Source organism: Petromyzon marinus, chromosome 36, assembly GCF_048934315.1.
Source record: "Petromyzon marinus isolate PM22_M1 ecotype Great Lakes invasive population chromosome 36, UKy_Petmar_22M1.pri1.0, whole genome shotgun sequence".
In the NCBI taxonomy this organism is placed as follows: domain Eukaryota; kingdom Metazoa; phylum Chordata; class Hyperoartia; order Petromyzontiformes; family Petromyzontidae; genus Petromyzon; species Petromyzon marinus.
In genome coordinates this window covers 3098516-3119991 of record NC_133702.1, presented here as the reverse complement: position 1 = coordinate 3119991, position 21476 = coordinate 3098516, and the positions used below count along the sequence as shown (strand labels likewise).

Genomic DNA, 21476 nt, shown 5'->3' with positions numbered 1-21476 from the left:
ATAGCACATGCTAGGCAGAACAAATATACAGTAATGTAACACGAAGTGAAAATTATATTGCTCTCAAAAACGAACACGAAGCTATCCAGCTGCGTTGGCTGTATACACTGCAGGGGCACAGTGTTTTTAGTAAGCATATTTTGCTAAAACTTAGCCAAATATACAAGTCTGGCTGCACTTGTCTCCCCAATGCTGAAGTTGACAAACAAACACCAGATACATTTTGATTTAAAGCTTTCGTGACTGCAGGGATTCATATCCTTGGTTCTTTCGATACAGTCACGTAGAATGGAGAATTTTATTGTTTAATATTTTTATTATTTTATTGCTTCCCTTCTACGTAACTTTACCGAAAGAACCAAGAATACAAACGCCAGATACTTTAATCTGCGTTGCTCTGGTCCAGGCTCCGATACCAATCACCACTCTTGTTGTGTATATGGACAGGAAATAAACCAGGATAATTCGGCTAATAATTCAGCACGTGAACTACTACACCCCCCCCCCCCACATTATACACAATCATAAGCAAGCATGAAATAATGATTATAAACGTGGACATTAATGAGGACAATCGAACACAAACTGAAAATTGCCCAAAAGAAGCATGGAGAGATGCATAATTGGCATTACATTGGAAAACCGACATTGGAACACGTGGATTACAGAACATATGCAGGTCAAATACAAAACTCTAACCAGTAATGACATTACGTGGGCTTGGGCAGGACACGCCAATTAAAGGGATGACGTTGGCAGCAGTTGAGAATGAGAATGGCAGTGCCAACCAGGGGGTGAGGATGCCAGCCAGGGAGATATCCACTGCTGGCATAGAGCAATAAAGTACGGCTCGTGTCCAGGGGCTGTGCGGATTGGTGCGTCGCAGGCCATGAGAAATTGTGGCAGCTTGGTGGTGCTTCATACAGCAGTGGATAAAGCATGGTTGATGATGATGGTACACGTGTTAAATATGTTCTAAAGCGAGTTTCAATCATTTCCTGGTATGTATACCTCGAAGCTATATTTATGCAGTAATCTTAATGTTAGCAGTAACAGTGGTGACAAAAAATGGGGTAGCTATGATGCTATGCACACGATTCCATATAGTATAAGAATACCTTGATCAAAGATGAGTGAAATATTCTGTAAAACTTTAAAGCACCATGACATCCTCTGAACATCTGGATCCAGCCATGAATTCAAATCGGCGTAGGTATACACAGATCCAATATAACACATGGCAAACCCCCACTGTTAAACGGCCCATTTGTTAAGCATTGAACAGGACACATTTATAATTGCCGCGATTGTGAGTAGGCTTCAGTTTATCATGTATCTTGTTCAATGTGCAACATTCCACACTGTTCAGTATAATAATGATCCTTGCTTGATTTTAGAGTATTTGACTGCGCTACATTTCCACGTGATAAACCACTTCATATTATTTGGGTCTTTCGGTAAAGTCACGTAGATAAGTTCAAAGAAAATAACAAAAAATAATATTATTTTACCGAAAGACCCAGAGAATATGAATTCCTGCAGTCACGAAAGCTTTAAGTCCAGATATAAGCCACTTCGTTGAGCAATCATTTGTGGCCAGGTCGTTTCTGAAAAAGATTTATATATAGCTCAGTGGGCCTTACCTGGTGAAATACAAATAATAATAATAATTGAGTTTTTACGCGGAATTATGTGTGGTTTGAACGCCAGATTCAAATCTCAGAAGCACCAGTTTGATTGTCGGTCCAGGTCGTTGAAATCATTGATACATTTATTCGAATGCCACAATTTATCCAGCCACTAGTGAAGCAGAGGCGCTATGGTTATTATCAGACTGCGTTATGAACCCAGATACCTGCGTTAAAATCCCAGCCATGTCAGTGATGCGAAGTTGACATCTGAACCGGTCCTGGTACCCCCTGACCACCCCCTTACCAACCCGCACTGAACAGCGTGGTGCAGAATGAACAAAGTAATACCCACTACTGACAGCGTGGATAATCCTTCATCTGATAGTAGATTAACGAAGACATGTACATTGCTTTTATATGATTTATTGAGCCTGTAGTTTATGTCACCTAAATTTAACCAAGTGCAAACCATTGAGATGGCACGTTTTGTTTTACGTAATGCATTAAGTTTTGTAGCTGAATTAAGTTTCTGTGAGTTAAAAAAAAACGTAAGCGAAATGTGGGAGGCCCTCTGATTGGTGGTATTAGCCCGACCTCTGCCTAAAGAATGAACAAAAATCCCCCGTATAACCTGAACAGACAGTTATAGCAAGTTATGTTAGCGAGCACTGATGAAGGCCAGCACCACGCCCAGTGGCAATGTTTACACACCATTCCCAGCTGCTCTTTTGAGGCTGAGTCGACCCGGGGGGGAGGCCCAGAACCGATTCAAATAATCGTCATTTGTGTTGGCCGTGAGCGGGAATCGAACCCGGGTCAGCAGGTTCGTCACGTAGCACACTAACCACTACACTACCGCTCCCTACTGTTACTGAATGCCTGTTTAAAGAATGAACATGCATTCAGTCACAGACACAGACAATATATAGATCTTTGTCGCAGTCCTGCAACTGTCCCTCAGGTCATAAATAAATAAACCTAAGCCTACCCCTCGAAATAAACAAAGAATACAGATAATTTTAATAATGTATCTCTTTTTTATATATATTTCTTTGCTACCTGAAGAAATACAAAGCAAAGTCATATTTCCCCCTATCTTTGCTATATATATACACACAAACAGTTTTCTGCCATGGGAATATAAGCATTCAATCAGAAAAATGTAGAACTGCTTTCGTAAATGCTGTCATTCAGGAATTGGGTGCAGCTTAATTGGTGATTACAAATGCTTCCGTCTAATGAATAGGCACGCTTCCCAAAAAAGTCCTATCAATGAAATGTTCTCCATGGAAACAATGATATAATTGCAAGAATTTGATCCTTCTGACATACCCAATTTAAGGAAACCAAAATATGGTTAATTATCGCATTCGTGTTGACATAATCTCTGCAATTCCTATTTGATATCACGCATTCACACAGGCAATAATACAATTATTCCTTTGTAACAATTAATAGACAGTTGGGGCAAGTGTTGTTTGTGATTGAAAGGTGTACACAGGGGCAGTGTGGCCAGCCAGGGGATAACTGTTTGGCCACACAAAGGCTGCCAGGTGATGCCTGGCTGCCTTTGTCTCCGCAGTGCTCTCTATTTTCACAGCTCACCCGCTATTCACTTAAGGCAGAGGCAAACTAGGGGAGACCCAGTGACTTTCAGATAACGGTAATCAATTCCGTTAACTGTGGCCGAGAATTAAACTCAGGTTGTCAGGTTCGTAGCGCGGTGCGCTAACCGCTGCATCAACAACAACAACCGCCATTCGCCACTAAGTGGCGGTGACATCACCACGGCGCTTGTGCCAGGCTATGTGCACGTTGAGGCCACGTGAAGTGTCGAACGCCTGCCGGCAGGAGGTCACGGGGCAGACCAAGCAGGTGCCACGGGTCGACTGACTGAGATGACTGACCGATGCACCACCTGTGCCCCCTACTATGCCAACTTGTTGTGCTTTATCCACCCGGCGCTCTGCTCGTTGTTGTGAGCGTCGCTCATCTGAACCTTCTGCATCATAACCTTCAACACACACATTCTGACGTATGACAGTGAGGAACATTCTCCACGCATGACAATCAACCAAATCTGGCGTTTGAGCGAAGCCACAATCATAGCCTTGACTCAAACGCCCCTCAATCCATGTTCCTGAACGATTTTGTTTTTAATTAATTGCAAGGACACATCAACATTGCAGCATTTGTGTTTGTAAGTCAAAGTGCTTGGATTGAAATGCTCCGTTAAGTTTATTTCACTGGGCACTGACTTTCACGTCTCTCTGCCACCTTCATGAGATCAAAATGAATTGGGTAATGCGAGCAACGAGCGTAATTGCCGTTGTTTTACCAGTCGCTGTCGTTTTGCCGAGGATGCAACAAGGGTACATGGAGTACTCTGCAAGTCTGTGCGATGTTTGTGACACAACCAGAGAAGGAACGGAGTTCCTGGGATCAGTTGACCACCTCCACCATGACAATGAATGCATTGCTGTGATTCAGGGCCACGATTCAAGTTAAAAAAAAAAACATTTTTTAAATGGTATTTTTTTAAAAATATCTTTGGCAATGGACATTCGCACCTCTCTCGTTCGCTGCAGGAGTCATGGAAACGCATCACAATGCATGCGACATACACAAAGGCAAACGATGCAGCCCTGCGTTTTGACTTTCTCACACAACTGCCAGTGGAACGGCCTTCGCCAGATGGAGCTCTGGAGAGCCCCTCTTCGGGGGTAATTGGCCTACCCGTTCACACTGGCCAAACATTTTGGAAGAAATGCAAGTATCACAACTTTACCCCGCACCAAAGGCAATGACAAAGATCCCCCCTATAGCCTCAAGAGACTGTTGGGGCAAGTGCTGTTAGCGAGCAGCACCATTGAAGGCTGCACTAGGGGAGCTCCAGGACCGGTTCAGATAATTGTCATTGGTGCTGGTGGCCATGAGTGTGAATCGAACTCGGCTCGCCGGGTTCGTAGCACAGCACGCTAACTGCTACAGCACCATTCTCCACTTACTGTACACCACGCGCCACCTGACAATCGACGATCTGCGGCATAGTCACTTATACTGCCGGGCGGTATTTAAGGAAACCCCACCATTGTTGAAATTTCCGTGCCAGGAAATCCAGCCAGCAAACCTCTCCGTCGCAAATCCAGTGTGCTCACCCGTTACACCAAGGCAGCATCCAACACACATGCGGCAAACTAAATAATGTCATAGAAAGCAATGTCAGATGATGTAGATTTTAGGAGAGCAATATTTCGCTACTGATTTCCTAAAAATGTCATGTTTGCGACAGCACTGATATGTTGTCCTGTATCTCATTTAATGAGCGCAACATGTCAAATTGTCTACTCATCAAATAAGCATGAGGAAATGCTCATTTCCATTGATGGGCCGAAGGTGGTAGAAATTCCATATTCTTATGGGAAAACCAAGACTGTCCTTAGGACAGCCACTTATTGACTTCCTACAAAGTTCTACTCGTTTTATTGAGCACAGTAGGAAGCATTTGCTTTGTCAACCATTGAATGTGATTTTAAAGAAATATTGAACACATTATTCAGCCAATAAATTAACAGATGTGGCTATCGCCTATACCAATGGACACGTAACAAGAGGTGTCTGCAGTTCACTCATCTCATACAAATGTACCATGTAAACTTACTACAAAAATGTTACCCCAAAAAATGTACCACACAGTATAACCGCTGCACACTTTGATCATGCGCTGCCAGTATTTCTGATATTCACCGGGCTACTCCTGCAGCCACCGACCGGCTCACTCACCGATCTCCACATGGACATATCAACGTCGCTGATCAGCTCACCGCAATACGAAAGAACATCACAGCATTTAGGAACATTTTGTGGCTTGTCAATTAATTCATGAAATTATGGTTGCATAAAAAATATAGCCGTGTATGTGGGTTATTATATGTTTTTTTTAAAGAATAAGGCTTCCATTGTTACAATGTTTGCTAGAACCATTAACATTTGCATGATCAGCCAGCGAATGTTATGCTTATTTCAAGGTCAGAGTAGAGCAGTGAAGAAGTGGTTCATGTACTGTGCTCTTTGAATCCTGGCCACAGTTAACATCAGTGATGAGTGATATCTGAACTCGACCAGGGCTCCCTCTTCAACGAAGAGATGGATTGGTAAAGGGCTATAATTTATATTATTATTAATATTACATAAAGGTCATGATCATTTTTTTTGGAGATTAATTTTTAAAGGGATTGTATTGAAATCTTTGTGTGTTTACCTTACCGTGGGATTAATTAGTTTACAGAACTCAGCATTATACATATAATAGAGCGGTGCCAACCATTAAAGGTGTATATACTATATATATAGGCTGGGCTTATATAAGGTTATGTTTTTAATATAAATACCATTACAGCACTTGAATTGACAATAAGGTTCTAAACAAAGAAATGCATGGGTTTAAGGGATTTTGTCAACTTTTAATTGTATGCATTGCATTCGGCCTGTAACAATTGGATGGATGATTATAATTCGGGGTCACGATGTTTATTTTTTTTATTGAAGTAAGTTTAGTGGCCTCGAGCGAGAGCAGAGGTCACATGAGCCGAATATTTACAACATATATAAATCATGTAAAAAAAAAATCGATGATCACACGCAGCATTTAATGCATGCATATTGAGTAACCAGACTCGTACTCTTTTGGTTCTTTCGGTAAAGTCACGTAGGTAGAAATAAAATCAAATAAAACAAATCACGACGTGTCGATCACAACACAAGCAATCTTCATCAGGTGGGAACAACCACAGCAAGAAAATGCTGAAGTAGGCGAGAGAGCTGCCGTGGCATGATATTATATAGGTAATAAAAGGGGGAGGCAAGGGGGGAGAGAGATGGGGGGTGATGAAGCAATGCTGCTTTACACCATTACTGTGCAAAGTCAAAAGTCAGTGATTTCCTGTTCAAACGGCCATTGGGACGGTGCTTATGTCTGGTTTATAGCTCTGAGCCAATGGTGAAAATTCCACATTAATTTTGCGGAGGTGAATCTCTGCAGAGGACAACCACTGTTGACTTCCTTACAAAGTGTTAATCATTTTATCTACCCCATAAAGATGATGGGCTTTCAACCTCGAACCAGGATTTGAACTCAGATTTCCTTTTATGAGCCAATGACTCTGCTGCTGAGCCACATGGTCTAATATAATGCTGAAGGGTTTATAATAAACCTGTTCACACAATAATGAAACCAGGTATACAAATACGAAAATTATATTTTATTTTACGTGTATAAAATGGAGCAGCTAAAATTCTGCTCTCTGGATGGTAGGGAAAGATGAACCAAACACAGGTATACAAATTCGAAATGCCTCTCTGAAGAGGTGAGAGTAACCACACTTTACTCCACCACTTGCAACCAACTGATCATATAACTCTGGTGTACCTATTAACTACTGCTGGACTATGACATGTAATAGATGCAATGAAGCAAGGTAATGCTAATCGGTTTTATTCGCAAAAGTTGCAAATGAGCTTAATATAAAGAAAATGTGTATTATATTGCAGCAAAATATAACTATTAGTGTATATGGCACGAATTATATTCACTTAATGCTTTTACACTGAATCTATTAAGGTGAGATTTTTTTCCATTCAATTCATTACCATTTATATTCTTGGTTCTTTCGGTAAAGTCACGTAAAAGAGAAATAATAAAATAATACAACAATAAAAGTCTCACGACGTTTCGATTGCAACACAAGCAATCAGCATTCAGGTGGGAAAACCACAGCAAGAAAATTTTGAAAAAAGTGGTGTTTTTTTCTTAATGCTAGCACCACGGACAGCGACTGGCGGTTGTTCAGACGGACGAGTCCATCTACAGTGAGGGAAAAAAGTATTTGATCCCCTGCTGATTTTGTACGTTTGCCCACTGACAAAGAAATGATCAATCTAAAATTTTAATGGTAGGATTATTTGAACAGTGATAGACAGAATAACAACAACAAAACCCAGAAAAACGCATGTCAAAAATGTTATAAATTGATTTGCATTTAAATGAGGGAAATAAGTATTTGACCCCTCTGCAAAACATGACTTAGTACTTGGTGGCAAAACCCTTGTTGGCAATCACAGAGGTCAGACGTTTCTTGTAGTTGGCCACCAGGTTTGCACACATCTCAGGAGGGATTTTGTCCCACTCCTCTTTGCAGATCTTCAAGTCATTCAGGTTTCGAGGCTGACGTTTGGCAACTCGAACCTTCAGCTCCCTCCACAGATTTTCTATGGGATTAAGGTCTGGAGACTGGCTAGGCCACTCCGGGACCTTAATGTGCTTCTTCTTGAGCCACTCGTTTGTTGCCTTGGTCGTGTGTTTTGGGTCATTGTCATGCTGGAATACCCATCCACGACCCATTTTCAATGCCCTGGCTGAGGGAAGGAGGTTCTCACCCAAGATTTGACGGTACATGGCCCCGTCCATCGTCCCTTTGATGCGGTGAAGTTGTCCTGGCCCCTTAGCAGAAAACACCCCCAAAGATAATGTTTTCACCTCAATGTTTGACGGTGGGGATGGTGTTCTTGGAGTCATAGGCAGCATTCCTCCTCCTCCAAACACGGCGAGTTGAGTTGATGCCAAAGAGCTCCATTTTGGTCTCATCTGACCACAACACTTTCACCCAGTTGTCCTCTGAATCATTCAGATGTTCATTGGCAAATTTCAGACGGGCATGTATATGTGCTTTCTTGAGCAGGGGGACCTTGCGGGCGCTGCAGTATTTAAGTCTTTCACGGCGTAGCATGTTACCAATTGTTTTCTTGGTGACTATGGTCCCAGCTGCCTTGAGATCATTGACAAGATCCTCCGGTATAGTTATGGGCTGATTCCTCACCGTTCTCATGATCATTGCAACTCCACGAGGTGAGATCTTGCATGCAGCCCCAGGCCAAGGGAGATTGACAGTTCTTTTGTGTTTCTTCCATTTGCGAATAATCGCACCAACTGTTGTCACCTTCTGACCAAGCTGCTTGGCAATGGTCTTGTAGCCCATTCCAGCCTTGTGTAGGTCTACAATCTTGTCCCTGACATCCTTGGAGAGCTCCTTGGTCTTGGCCATGGTGGAGAGTTTGGAATCTGATTGATTGATTGCTTCTGTGGACAGGTGTCTTTTATACAGGTAACAAGCTGAGATTAGGATCACTCCCTTTAAGAGTGTGCTCCTAATCTCAGCTCGTTACCTGTATAAAAGACACCTGGGAGCCAGAAATCTTTCTGATTGAGAGGGGGTCAAATACTTGTTTCCCTCATTAAAATTCAAATCAATTTATAAAAAATTTGACATGCGTTTTTCTGGATTTTTCTTGTTATTCTGTCTCTCATTGTTCAAATAAACCTACCATTAAAATTATAGACTGATAATTTCTTTGTCAGTGGGCAAACGTACAAAATAAGCAGGGGATCAAATACTTTTTTTCCCTCACTGTATATCTGAAATCACATATTTTACGGACGGTACCAGATCACCGATTTTATGTATTGTGTTGAATTGGACCTGGATCTTGTGTTCAGGATTTTGGAGATATTTTTAGTGACCCCTGCAATGTAGGGTAAGGTGATGGTTTTGAATGGCTCCTCAAGAGGGTCCTTTTTCATGGTTGGAGTGATGGCTTTGCGGGTTGTGTAGTCAGAGTAACCATTAGCCTTGAGAGCTTGGTGTACGTGCTTGAGTTCACTGGCAATGTGTTGCTGGTCGGAGATGCATTGTGCTCTATGGTGTAGACTTTTGATGAAGGAATTCTTCTGGGATGGATGGTGGTGGGAATCCTTTTTAGGTAAGTATCCGTATGGGTAGCTTTCCTGTAGACAGAGTGGCTCATTGAACCATCAGGTCTCCTTTTTATTAGGACATCCAAAAAGGTAGCTTGCCATCTTTTCGACTTCCATGATGGCTGGGTGTATGGAATTGATGTGGTCGAGGAATTGGTCTAGAGCAGGCCGGCCATGTGGCCAGATGACAAAAGTGTCATCCACGTACCTCTTCCATAAGGTCGGGCGTAGAGTGGAAATCTGGATGGCGTCAGTCTCAAATTTATCCATGAAAACGTTGGCTACAACCGGAGATAGGGGGGAGCCCATTGGGGTGCCCTCAGTTTGTTTGCCATTTATTAAACTACAATGCTTTGGGATTCGTCTGCTAGTAAAATAATAATATTACCTTACAAATTAAGTTCCAGTTTCATTCTCACTTTCCAAAACATGAAAACAGGAATTTCAACACAGTTGCAGAAATCTAATGTTATTCACGATAGAGTTTATTTGGGTTAGATCGCATAAATGTAAACGTGTCATACATCCACCTCCACGCGATACAACCAATTCACAGGGTTTTTCACGGGAACAAGATATCCCAATTTATTTGTTCTTCAGCACGCCCGTGTGTTCGCATTCATACTTGAGTATGATGTTTCACTGGTGATTACCACCAGCATCATCAGTCGATTGCCAGAATTGTTCTGGCAATCGGTATGCTAAACTCGAAATAAATTGCCACGTTTTGTTCACATGACAAACCTCATGAATTGTCTCCATCGGGTGGAGGTGGGTGCATGATACATTGACATTTCTGCTATCCTATGGTTCATTGCACACTGGCGAGTTCCAATCCGGAGGTCACCATTCGAATTGGATCTCCCTGTGGGGCAGCGAAACGATGGGCAAGTATCTTAATTTTACTTCATAAAGATGATCATAATTTCTGTCCACCCAGCAATATAAATGGGCACGCCAGAGTTAAGTCATTTGGAAGGTGTTGGCGTGTGGACAGTGTGAAGAAGTAGACCAACTACCCTGTAGAAGGGCTCTCGAGCGCTCTCTTTAATGGAGGTTCTTCCATCATCAAAAGAGGACAGGGTTTTACTTCTTATTCTGGAACCACTTTTGGCAGCGCGTTTCAACACATGTACACAAGTAAGTTACAGCCCGTTGGAATGAAAACAAATTGCACCATGGTTTCAGTGGACAAGTAAGAGTTAATGAGACTCATTATGAATCATTAATTCAGTGGGGAAAATTTGCATGCAAATACAGTACAAAGTAAACATAAAAAAACGCTCTTTGCATAATGGTTGATTTTTTGGCACTCATGTTTAATGTCATTTCAGAAAGAAGCATGCAACATACTAATGAGCACAAACGGTTTAAAATATATGCCTATTGTTATTAGTTCCTTGCAAGAAAACTCTTAAAAAGTGCTATATTACCTCTTCAGAAGGAGCGTCGTTAAACACCCATTGATTAATGTAACGTCTTGCTGTTAAACTCAACGCTGGGGCTACACAAGCATTATTATCGTATATCAACCTGGCACATCCTAATCACATCCTGAACTTAGCCTGAGGATGCTGTTACTGTAAGTGCACTCTTGAGCCACATTAAATCTTTATTTTCCAATTGGTCATCGCCTTTTCTTGGAATTGCTCACAAACAGAAGGGCAAAATACACACACGGTGCGTGCATACCATGTGAAGGTTACAATACGGTCAACATGCGTTTGTGTATGACAGTGGACAGAGAATGTCGGACACTAAATATTAACAGTGGCAAATTTGTTTTTGTTGCTACGATTTTTGCGACTTGGCGGTCCGGTTTTTAACAGGGCATAGCAGGGCACTGATAACCCAGTGGTACATTTACCCCCTCTTCACGCAGCCCGACAAAGCCAATGGCGATTTCTTAGAAACACTCCCACCCCCGTAAACTCAGTCGCCAGCATCCCGCAGCAGTGTACCCAAAAGTGCAAGCGCATTAGGCAATTACCGCGCCATTCCCCGCAGGGGACTTGGCCTCCCTCGATTTACGTCAGCGGCTGAGACTGAGTAGTAGTAGTTGTTGTTGTTTGCGACGCAACACCGAAACGCGTCGATTCCCGTGCACGCCGATGGAGAGAGACCTTCATGCGTCGGCGTGAAGACGAGACGGCCACCTAAAACTCTGGGCGGCGACTCAGCCCCGCGGGCAGGCACTCCGCCCGCTGATGCTTCGGCGCGCGGTCGCAGCCTTCGAATGTCCGTGCACTTTTGATGACACTTTCACTTTACGTGCAAACGCGTCGACGCAACAGCCTATGGCCTGATACGCCCACGGGAGCTGCGTACGTTTCAGAACGTGCACCCAGTGTGTTCTGTTCAGCTATAGATGGGTACAGCCAACTGCCCCGGTACATGCCGAGAGGTAGCGTAGTGACATTTTATATCGCCAGGACCTGTTGTCGACAACAGGAGGCATTTCCTGAAACAACAAAAGTTACCTTGGGTTTAAAATAACATGGACTGATATAGACCATGGATGCTGCCTTGGTGTCAGGGTTAGCACACCGAGGTCAGTGGTGCGATCCCCCGGCACAGCAGTTGAAGCAACGGGCAAGTTGGAGTGTAAATGGGTGAACCACAAGTTACGTCGATTGGCAGGCAATGGCGTGTGGTTGGATCAAAACGTGGGTACTCACACCGCTTCCAAGGGGTAGAAGAGTAGGCCAAACATCCGCTGGACTGGCTCTCTAAAATTCTCTCTAGCGGAGGCCCTACCGCCGGCAGTGGCATGAGTGAGTACTTTTCAGGACTGCAACTCGACCTCAACCTATTGTCCACTACCCACATGAGATGCAGCGTGTGCTTTATGAACACAATCGAATTCGGTAATTGCACGTTCGAGATGAATACATGTCTTGAACTGAGCGAGGTGATGAGAACTTGGGAAAAAAGAGACAATGGGAGAGAACTCCACATTCCACAGGGAGATAAGTGTTGTGACGTGCAGGGTGGTGGTTGAACACATTAAGGGTGAGATCACAAAGTCAATCTGAGACGGCAAGTGAAGTTCATAGAAACAACCACCCTAGCAGTAGTCGGGTGATAAGGAGGTGACTGGCTGCTCGTGAATGAGTGACTGGAGTGAATCAGTTAGTGTTGGATCATTAATAAACCTGACTGCTCCATATTCTTGGTTCTTTCAGTAAAGTCACGTTGAAGGGAAACAATAGAATAATAAAATATATATAAAACAATAAAATTCTCACGACGTTTCGACTGCAACACAGCAGTCATCAACACAAGCAGTCACCTGATGATGACTGCTTGTGTTGCAGTCGAAACGTCGTGAGAATTGTATTGTTTTATATATATTTTATTATTTTATTGTTTCCATTCAACGTGACTTTACCGAAAGAACCAAGAATATGAATCACTGCAGTCACGAAAGTTTTAAATCAAAATCTGACTGCTCCATGTTTTGATTGCATACTCCACTATGTGGATGAGATGATAATGGATGATACCGATTAGACTGAATGGAGAATACATTGTTGACTTGTGCGCATATTCAAATACAACAAAAAGTTTTTTTTTAATGCATCAATTTGCACGTTTCCTTGTGTTGCCAAGTATAAACCAGAAATATTTGCGCCGCTAGACTTAAAACTAATGTGTTTCACTTTGAAATATGTATATATTATTGTGCTGTATAATTGCATAAAACGAATCAAATATTAATGATCCATTATAACACAGCCAGCAAAGAGTAAGTACTCATTTTTGTCAGTTGATGTGTGGTACATTTGGCAGGTGGTTGTTATTTTTTTACCATTTAAATTCAAGTCACTCACCTACGTGTCTTACACACAGAGGAGGTTTCTTGAATTACACATTCTAGTTTAGCCTGGCACGAGACTCACATCATACTCCCACGATAAAGTCTGGACGAGGAAACACAAAGGAGCTGAAAGACAACACAATTCTCAGATTGTAAACAGTTCATATGCTCAGTTGAGGACATGTTGGGAAACACATGTGAATCGATAATTTGGACTAGGCGGGTTCAATGGAGTCTGGACATTAAACTGTATTGGATCTTTTAGTATGTGAAAACCACTATAAAAATATATACATTAATGGTGCAGTTATAGGCACATAACTACAGTGCCATGTATCATATACTTGCACGACCTGACAAAGACAACCTTACTCAATTTTTATTTAAAAATCTTTACATAGCAGGGCTCCATTAACCTGCTTACAGATTTGTTTATGGAAAAAGTTTTTTTTTTTAAATTGGAAATCGTTATACTGGCTCGCTCCATTACGTTGCACGTGACTTTATATTTCACGTATTTTTATGTGTTTTTTTACAGGACAGAGATCTCCATTTAAATATGTTATGGGGTCACATTTATATTTGTTATATTTGAACCTTTCAAGATGGATGGATTGAGTGTATGTTTTAGCTTATGCACCAGCCTCTGATTAATAATACATTAAAAATATTACACCATTGCTGTGTCATATAATGGATAGAAATGCCTTCCCTTGGCTGGGCCAACCATTTCTAAATCTCCACGTCTGTAATCCATCTCACTTTCCACACAGACCTTGATCCCATCAATCAATTAACCATTCATCCTCGGGCGTGTTCCCATGCCTGGCTGCCATTGCATCGCTGCACTTTGCAACTCTGCCTCTCCACTTTCTGACGCTCGAGTAAGAAACGCGCAGACTGCCTCCTCCAAATAGTTATGCGGGTAGGGAAGGGTGGTTGAGCCACAGTCGCACGGCTTGTTCCACGTCAGCTGTTAGTGAGCACACGGAAAACGGGTCTCGTGTGAGCTAGTTCCACACGTGCAGCATCTGCACTCAAGTTTCTTCGAAAGTTCTCTTCAATAACATTAGGGGCACATTTGCGGGTCCACTTTATGCCCTGCCTCCCCCCCTTCTCTCTCCCCGCCTACTGCCGAGGCCTACTATATAATCTCGTGCCACGGCAGATCACCCGCATACTTCAGCAGATTTTCCTTGCTGTGGTTGTCCCACCTGATGACGATTGCTTGTGTTGCGATCGCAACGTCGTGATCTATTATTTTTCCACCTACGTGACTTTACCGAAAGAACCAGAGTATGAATTGTTGTTGTTATTAAACATTGCTTAAGAAGCGTTTTTTTTTCTTTTCATGCTGGCAAGTACGGCACTTTGGGCCACGTGCCGCTTGCGGTGACGTTGAAGGCAACGCTTCAGACAGCGAGCACTGTGCACTCACGAATGCTAGGGTTTGAAAAACCGGCGCATCCCATCCGCCAGTGATGACATCAACACAGATTGTATAATGAAGCCAAGCTGAGGCACACCATATATCACTGATGGTTGTCACCAGTTGGCTGAGGCAGTCCATTTGTAACGGAATGGCCCCGGGGCAGAGAGAAAACTTGAGTAAGATGGAAATTCGCACTGCACACTCACACACACACACGCAGAGGCGCGCTTACCTTGTGTTACACTTGAATGTGCACTTCACAGGCCACGCGTGTCCATTAAGACTTTGACAGCTGCAGAAAAAAAATAACCTGGCTCACACCTCGCCTTGCAAAAAAAAAACTGGCCGAGCATTTTAAGCGCCTTAGGGGATCACTCAATGTTACATTTCTTAGAATGTACAAAGACTGCACTGAAAAAAGAGGAAGAGGAGACACCCATATCAATTGTTGAAGTCACGGGAGATGTCAAATTGCAGATTTCCAGCACACATATTCTAAACCCATAGAAAAGTATGTGATGATGTGTTTTAAAAACGAAGAATACTGTCATGGGGTAATGGTTAGCACACTGATCCTTTCCGATCCAGGGGTCGCCGGCTTATCGTCCTTTGCGAGGCGGTGTAAACAATGGGCTCGTTTCTTAAATCAACCGCAGCCCCGCCATCTCTCAAATCTATCCACCAGCAGTATACAAGGGGACACCGCAGTCACGTCGATCGGCAGGTCGTGTGTGGTGGGACAGAGTGTGTGGGTACTCCCACCTATACCGAGATGTCTTGCCAGCTTTGAAAGAGTAGGCCATATTCCTTCTTCTCGAGTTCATCCTCTAGTGGAGGCCTTTCTCCTAGCAGTGACGTGGGGATGTAAATGCAGAACTGTATTCTCTTTCAATAAATTAAATGACAAATATACAATATTGTTGGTTCTTTCGGTAAAGTCACGTAAAATGGAAATAATAAAATAATAAAAAACAAAACAATTCTCACGACGTTTCGATTGCAACGCAAGCATTCATCATCAGGTGTTAAAACCACTTCTACGTTACTTTACCGAAAAAACCAAGAATATGAATCCCTGCAGTCACGAAAGCTTTAAATCGACCCAAATATACGTACAATGTTGCAAAAAATGCCAAGATGCCTGTCAAATATATATCACGTATCGTCCTAACGACATTTTGCCGAGGCTGAATTCCTGATATCATTCTACCCCACATATTCCTCGACGAAACAACAGCATGAATTCAGGGAAGGGATGACTCGAGAAACAAAGATAGATAAAGGGGAAATATGAATAAAAAAATAAATCCAAGAAAGGCTATTTCATGAGTTTCAAACTGTAATAGCCCAGCAGAATCCACGACAGACAAGACATTTAAAATGTGTGTTGTGAAATTTATGTGAAACAAATGCAATTATATTGTGACACATTTGCTGATCAGTGGCAGTAAAAAAGAAAAAATATATACAAAAATCAGCAGGAATAACATACGGAGGTGTAACCGTTTCTGTTTACACAGTAAATATCAGCGTGTTGAATGATTTTTTTTGGTCATATTTTGCCAAGGAGTGTGCGTGGTTTTTTTTGCGATGCTTACATTTCTGCAGCGTGCGAAAAGTGACTTGCACGAGTCAATGACAACCTCGTTCGGTTTGTGAGCCGAATGACGGCTGTGATGCCATGAGGGCTTGAACATCTTCATGGCATACGACATGGGGGTTTAAACAAAGCGATGGAAACAAAGTGTGGTGAAAGTGTTTGTATTTCTGTAGAGTATTTTACCACTTGATATACACGCAGTATCTTCTCTTATATTTGAATTATCAGTTTTCGTCGTTCTCACCCTCGCCTCAATTTGTAACTTTTGGTGTGAATGTCAACAGCTTTAAATGTCATTCTAATCAGTTAACATGAACAGGCCGCTCAGGTTCCGCCCTTATTCTGCGTCTAAGCCGACGCTATTGCTCAACTCAAATTGCATTTCACAACTCCGTTGAGCAACCGGTAAATATTTAGGGATTAAACTTGCAGTTTAACAGACAACATGAACATGAACACAACCAGGAGACGTGACCTTCCAAATAACAAACTTGCATCTTGAGTGGCACCCGAGTGTGGCAATGTTAACATGTGTGTATATACAATTAGATGTTGATTTGAAGCTTTCGTGACTGCAGGAATCCATGCTCTTTGGTTCTGCCTCAGCAGCAGACCATGCTTTCCCACCTGGTGATGAACGCTTGTGTTTGCCCGGGAACGTCGTGATTTATTTTATTTTATACCTACATGACTTTACCGAAAGAACCAAAGAGTAATCAGATATGTTGATAATATATTCATGAGCATGGATTCTTGTATTATAATTTTTGTGGGAAATATACTGACATGAAATGCATAATCTCAACCTAAAAAACAATTACCTTAATATGACTTCATGTTACTGTTTATTTTTCGATATATCATTTAATATATCTGGATGTACATGTACACATTATAAAAGGAAATGCTATTACAATCCATTCTCATTCTCTACTCTTGAGATGTCATGCTGGCTTCAACTCCTCACGTCCGTTGAACCTTGGTACCAATCTCACTCCTGCATGTGCTTCTGATGAAACTGCTCCCCTCTTTGATTCAATTGTCATCACATAGTCTCTCTTGGCTTGCCACTCTGACACTAATTGTGGGCCCTTCTGCACGCATGTAACCTGCCAAAAGTCGACACGATATATATATTTCGTGACGAGTGAGTGCATTCTTTCGAACCGCGTTTGTCAATGCCCGTGGTGGTGATAAATCTGTGAACCGATAATAACGAGTCGGGGGTGAGACATATAACTTTGGACTTTTATTTAAAGAGTTATTTTATAAAAACAATAATTTTGTTTGGTGGTCCATAATGAGGCATGAAAATAAGGGAGTTGGATCTCGGGGGGGGGGGGGTGGGGGTGAAAGAGGGGGCAGAAATTGCAACGGGTCTGAGGGAGGAGGGCCGATAATGGGGTGGTGGCAAGGCTGAATGGACACATGCCTCCGACAAACACTTTCAAAGGCAAATGACAAAAAAAACGTCAGTGCCCAATAAGCAATCCACATGTAAAACCACAAGATTGAAACAGACAGCATCTTCAAGCAGGATGGTCACAATTTAACACTATCAGTTGCGCCCAAGTTAACAAAAGCAGGCAATAATAACAAAGGACAGCAGACCTTGATTTTTTTTCGTGAAAAAAATATGATTATCCGGTAACTTTTTTTCAAAAAGATATTGAAATGCCTTCTTTTGGATGATTAACGATTATCTTCAAAATTGTTTTTTTATTCTTCTTATCGATCTGCCCTGTTCATCGTTGTCTTGCCACTTTGGAGACATAAGTTGAACTTGAAACTAAACCTCCGCTCTACATGATCTAATAATAAAAAAGGGAATACTTTTGTTTGTTCTGCTATCATACATTTTGGAAAAAAGTTGTTGACAATCTGGATATTAATTCATCAAGGCCCTTGTTTCATGTCACTTTAAATTATTTTTAAATCGTTTATATTTTTTTCGTAACGTATCATTTTAAACCATGTCAGGCATCACGCAACATTCTCAATAACCGAACAAAACCATATATAGAGCATGTATACATGACATGTATGTGTTTATACATGAATATACACACATACCTATACATATACACGCACGTTAGTAAGTCTTTACTTTCATAAAAAAAAGTCAAGGCATTTCATCAGTACAAATTGGTCTTTTCCATCATTCCGTGTTTTTCTTTTCTTGCAGTCGCTTTCCTCTCTCTCTCTCTTTTTTCCTCTTTATACATTTATTTATTTTTGCATGGCACAGTGGCCTGCTGTGCTGCAGATTGTAGACCAGCCGATTGGGCCGGTAGCAGATTGCAAACAGCATACTTTGGGAGGGGGGCCCCCGTGGCTGCGTAGAGATGTACAATCCCATCTCGTTATCCAGTGTGGTTGCTGTAATTAATGTACGTCGTTGGTTTCTTCGCCGGTGCCACTGGAAACCAAAATAAATAGTTTTAACACACGCGCACGTAAGCAATCCAATAAAGCAACTCAAAACAGCACGTTCTATCATCATTATGTATATATATACAAATTCATCTTTGTTGTTTCAAATAATCGCGTGATCATTCACACTCCGATGCGATTTCGACGTATTGCTTCATCAGCTACGACCAGCCCTTGCCTATCCTGCTGACCAACCTACCCCAGTCCCTATGACTACCCCAACCCCTATCACTACCCCAACCCCTATCACAACCCCAACCCTTATCACTACCCCAACCCCTATCACTACCCCAGGCCCTATCATTACCCAACCCCTATCGCTACCCCAACCCCTATCACTACCCCTAACCTATCATTACCCCAACCCCTATCACTACCCCAACCCTTATCACTACCACAACTCCTATCATTACCCCAACCCCTATCACTATCCCAACTACCCCAACTCCTATCACTACCCCAACCCATATCACTACCCCAACCCCTATCACTACCCTAACCCCCATCACTACCCCAAACCCTATCACTACCCCAACCCCTATCACGACCCCAACCCCTATCACAACCCCTACCCCTATCACTACACCAACCACTATCACTACCCCAACCCCTATCACTACACCAACCACTATCACTACCCCTATCACTACCCCAAGCCCTATCACTACCCCTACCCCTATCACTACCCCAACCACTCCTTAACCACTCCCACCTGTCCTCATAACTCTCACCATAACTACACCACCACTTTTAATAACCCCTCTTTATTTCAACCACTATCATATTTTGTACATTAAAAAATATATATTTTAAAGCAGCCTTTGACTAAGTCCGCTTTACAATCTATATAAGATAACAAGCCTCTTCAGGAATTTCCCAGGAAGCAAAGCTTCCAGACGTCGCAATGAATAATACGCGGCACGAATCGATCAAACATCTGAGAGTTAGACAGCGCAACTCCGCGAAAACCTACGCGGTCGTACTGAGTCATCATTTCATCGGCTGCAATCAAACATGCACTTCGCGTTGTATTGTAACGCTCCCCTCTGTTCCATCAATCGTCATCACGATCCACCACGGGAGGATATCGCGAAGGTGTCCACTGCACGTTTCGTCATTTTTTTTCCACTTTCCTCTGCCTTGTGTCAACATGCTCGAGCAGTAGGGCACATCTTACTGGCACCATTCTCTCGCGATGTCGTCGTTAAGCTTTTCTCTGCTAGGTCTTCCTCTCTTTCTGGTTCCTTCCATGTTTCGCGAACAACAACAACGACAACAACACACCTTGAATTTTCCTACACATGCGTCCAAATAGCGCCGGTTTCCTTCTCATCACTGCCCGCATCATCAGATCTTCTCCGTGCAACCTTGAACTTATCTCTACGTTGGTCACTATTTCAGTCCAGTTTCGATGCAGCATCCTTCTGTAGCAATATATTTAGAAAACCAATATCTGATTTGTTCCATCAATATTAGTAAAAAAAAATTCCTTTCATTTTGCAACTACTGTTCGCTGAACCATTCCTCTCGTATACTTATTCTGATTATGATTCAGAAGCTTTGCAATTTTACGCCAGATGTTAACCTAGCCAAATCCCCTGAAGTAATTACTGTGTTCAATCATGAAGAATATCTACAACTAAAAAGAATGCCCACTCGATCATGCATTCACTTGTGAGTTTTACATATCGCTCGTTAATGCTGGTGCACACACACAAGCAAGTTGGTAATGGCCTTTGTTTCATGGATTTTAATGGGAGTGCTTCAATTTCATGTAAAAACGGTCACAACTTGTAAAAGAAAGGTCGTAAAATATGACCACCACCGAGTTTTAAGTATCAGCACCCTAAACAATGTCGACTGAGAGCTCTTTGTCGTCTGAATTGAGTGCTGGAAGCCTACTAAAGAGATGTCCGATTGCATATGTGGCATCTCGTATCCCATACAAATACAAGTGCCTCTAAAAAATGTGTTTATGTTAATATGCACCACCTGTAATGGTGCAATCCAGAGGTCGCCAGTTCCAACTCCCGGTGCGGCAGTTGAAACAATGGTGCACGTTTTATTACATTTCCCCACCCCTGCCCACTCAGTAGAACACTGGCAATGGGAACGCCGCAGTCGAACATCAGATCGGATGTGTTGAGGGAAGGTTTTGGTACTGGCGAGTTGTTAACTCCATCGCCTAGTATGCAGGGGTCATGGGTTCGATCCCAACCCTGACGCCTGCTGTATTTTTGGAGTCTGCGTGTCCTCCCTGTGGTCGCGTGGAATTTTATTGAGGCCCTCCGGTTTTTCCCTCCACATTTAGAATCAACATCACTCGTTTTAGAGTATTTGGCTGCAATGCATTCTCACGTGACCAGCCACTTCTCGTTGGGCTTTCATTTGGGGCCCAGGTCGCTTCTGACAAGAAGCTACATAGCTCAGTGAGCCTCACCTGATCAAATAAAATAAGTTTCAATAGTTTTTTTTTTAGTTTCCAACACGTCTGGCTAGCGTCGGAGTGTAGATTAAATGTGCCATGGAAGGGGCTCCCTGGAGATCGCTCTACACCAGGGCATCTCGCACCCCTTAGGGCCAGATTATTTTAGGAGGTAAATAAAAAAAATCAAATCAAGCATGCTCACGTAAGTACAACTACTTTACACGTATGCTTTCACGACGCATATTATTAATAATAAAGTTTTTTTTGGGTTAGATCGCGGAAGTATAAATGTGTCGCAATCCTCCACCACCCGACACGGCCA

General features: G+C 42.5%; 1 protein-coding gene across 1 annotated transcript in view; it reads right to left on the bottom strand.

The window, feature by feature from the left end:
- Positions 1–17529: 17529 nt before the first annotated feature.
- Positions 17530–21476, bottom strand: part of LOC116949408 (metabotropic glutamate receptor 8-like) — a 290056-nt gene continuing 286109 nt past the window's right edge. Inside the window, exon 13 of the mRNA XM_032966701.2 lies at positions 17530–18712. Coding sequence (XP_032822592.2) covers positions 18657–18712 — 56 coding nt within the window. The 3' untranslated portion in view covers positions 17530–18656. The remainder of the gene's footprint in view (positions 18713–21476) is intronic.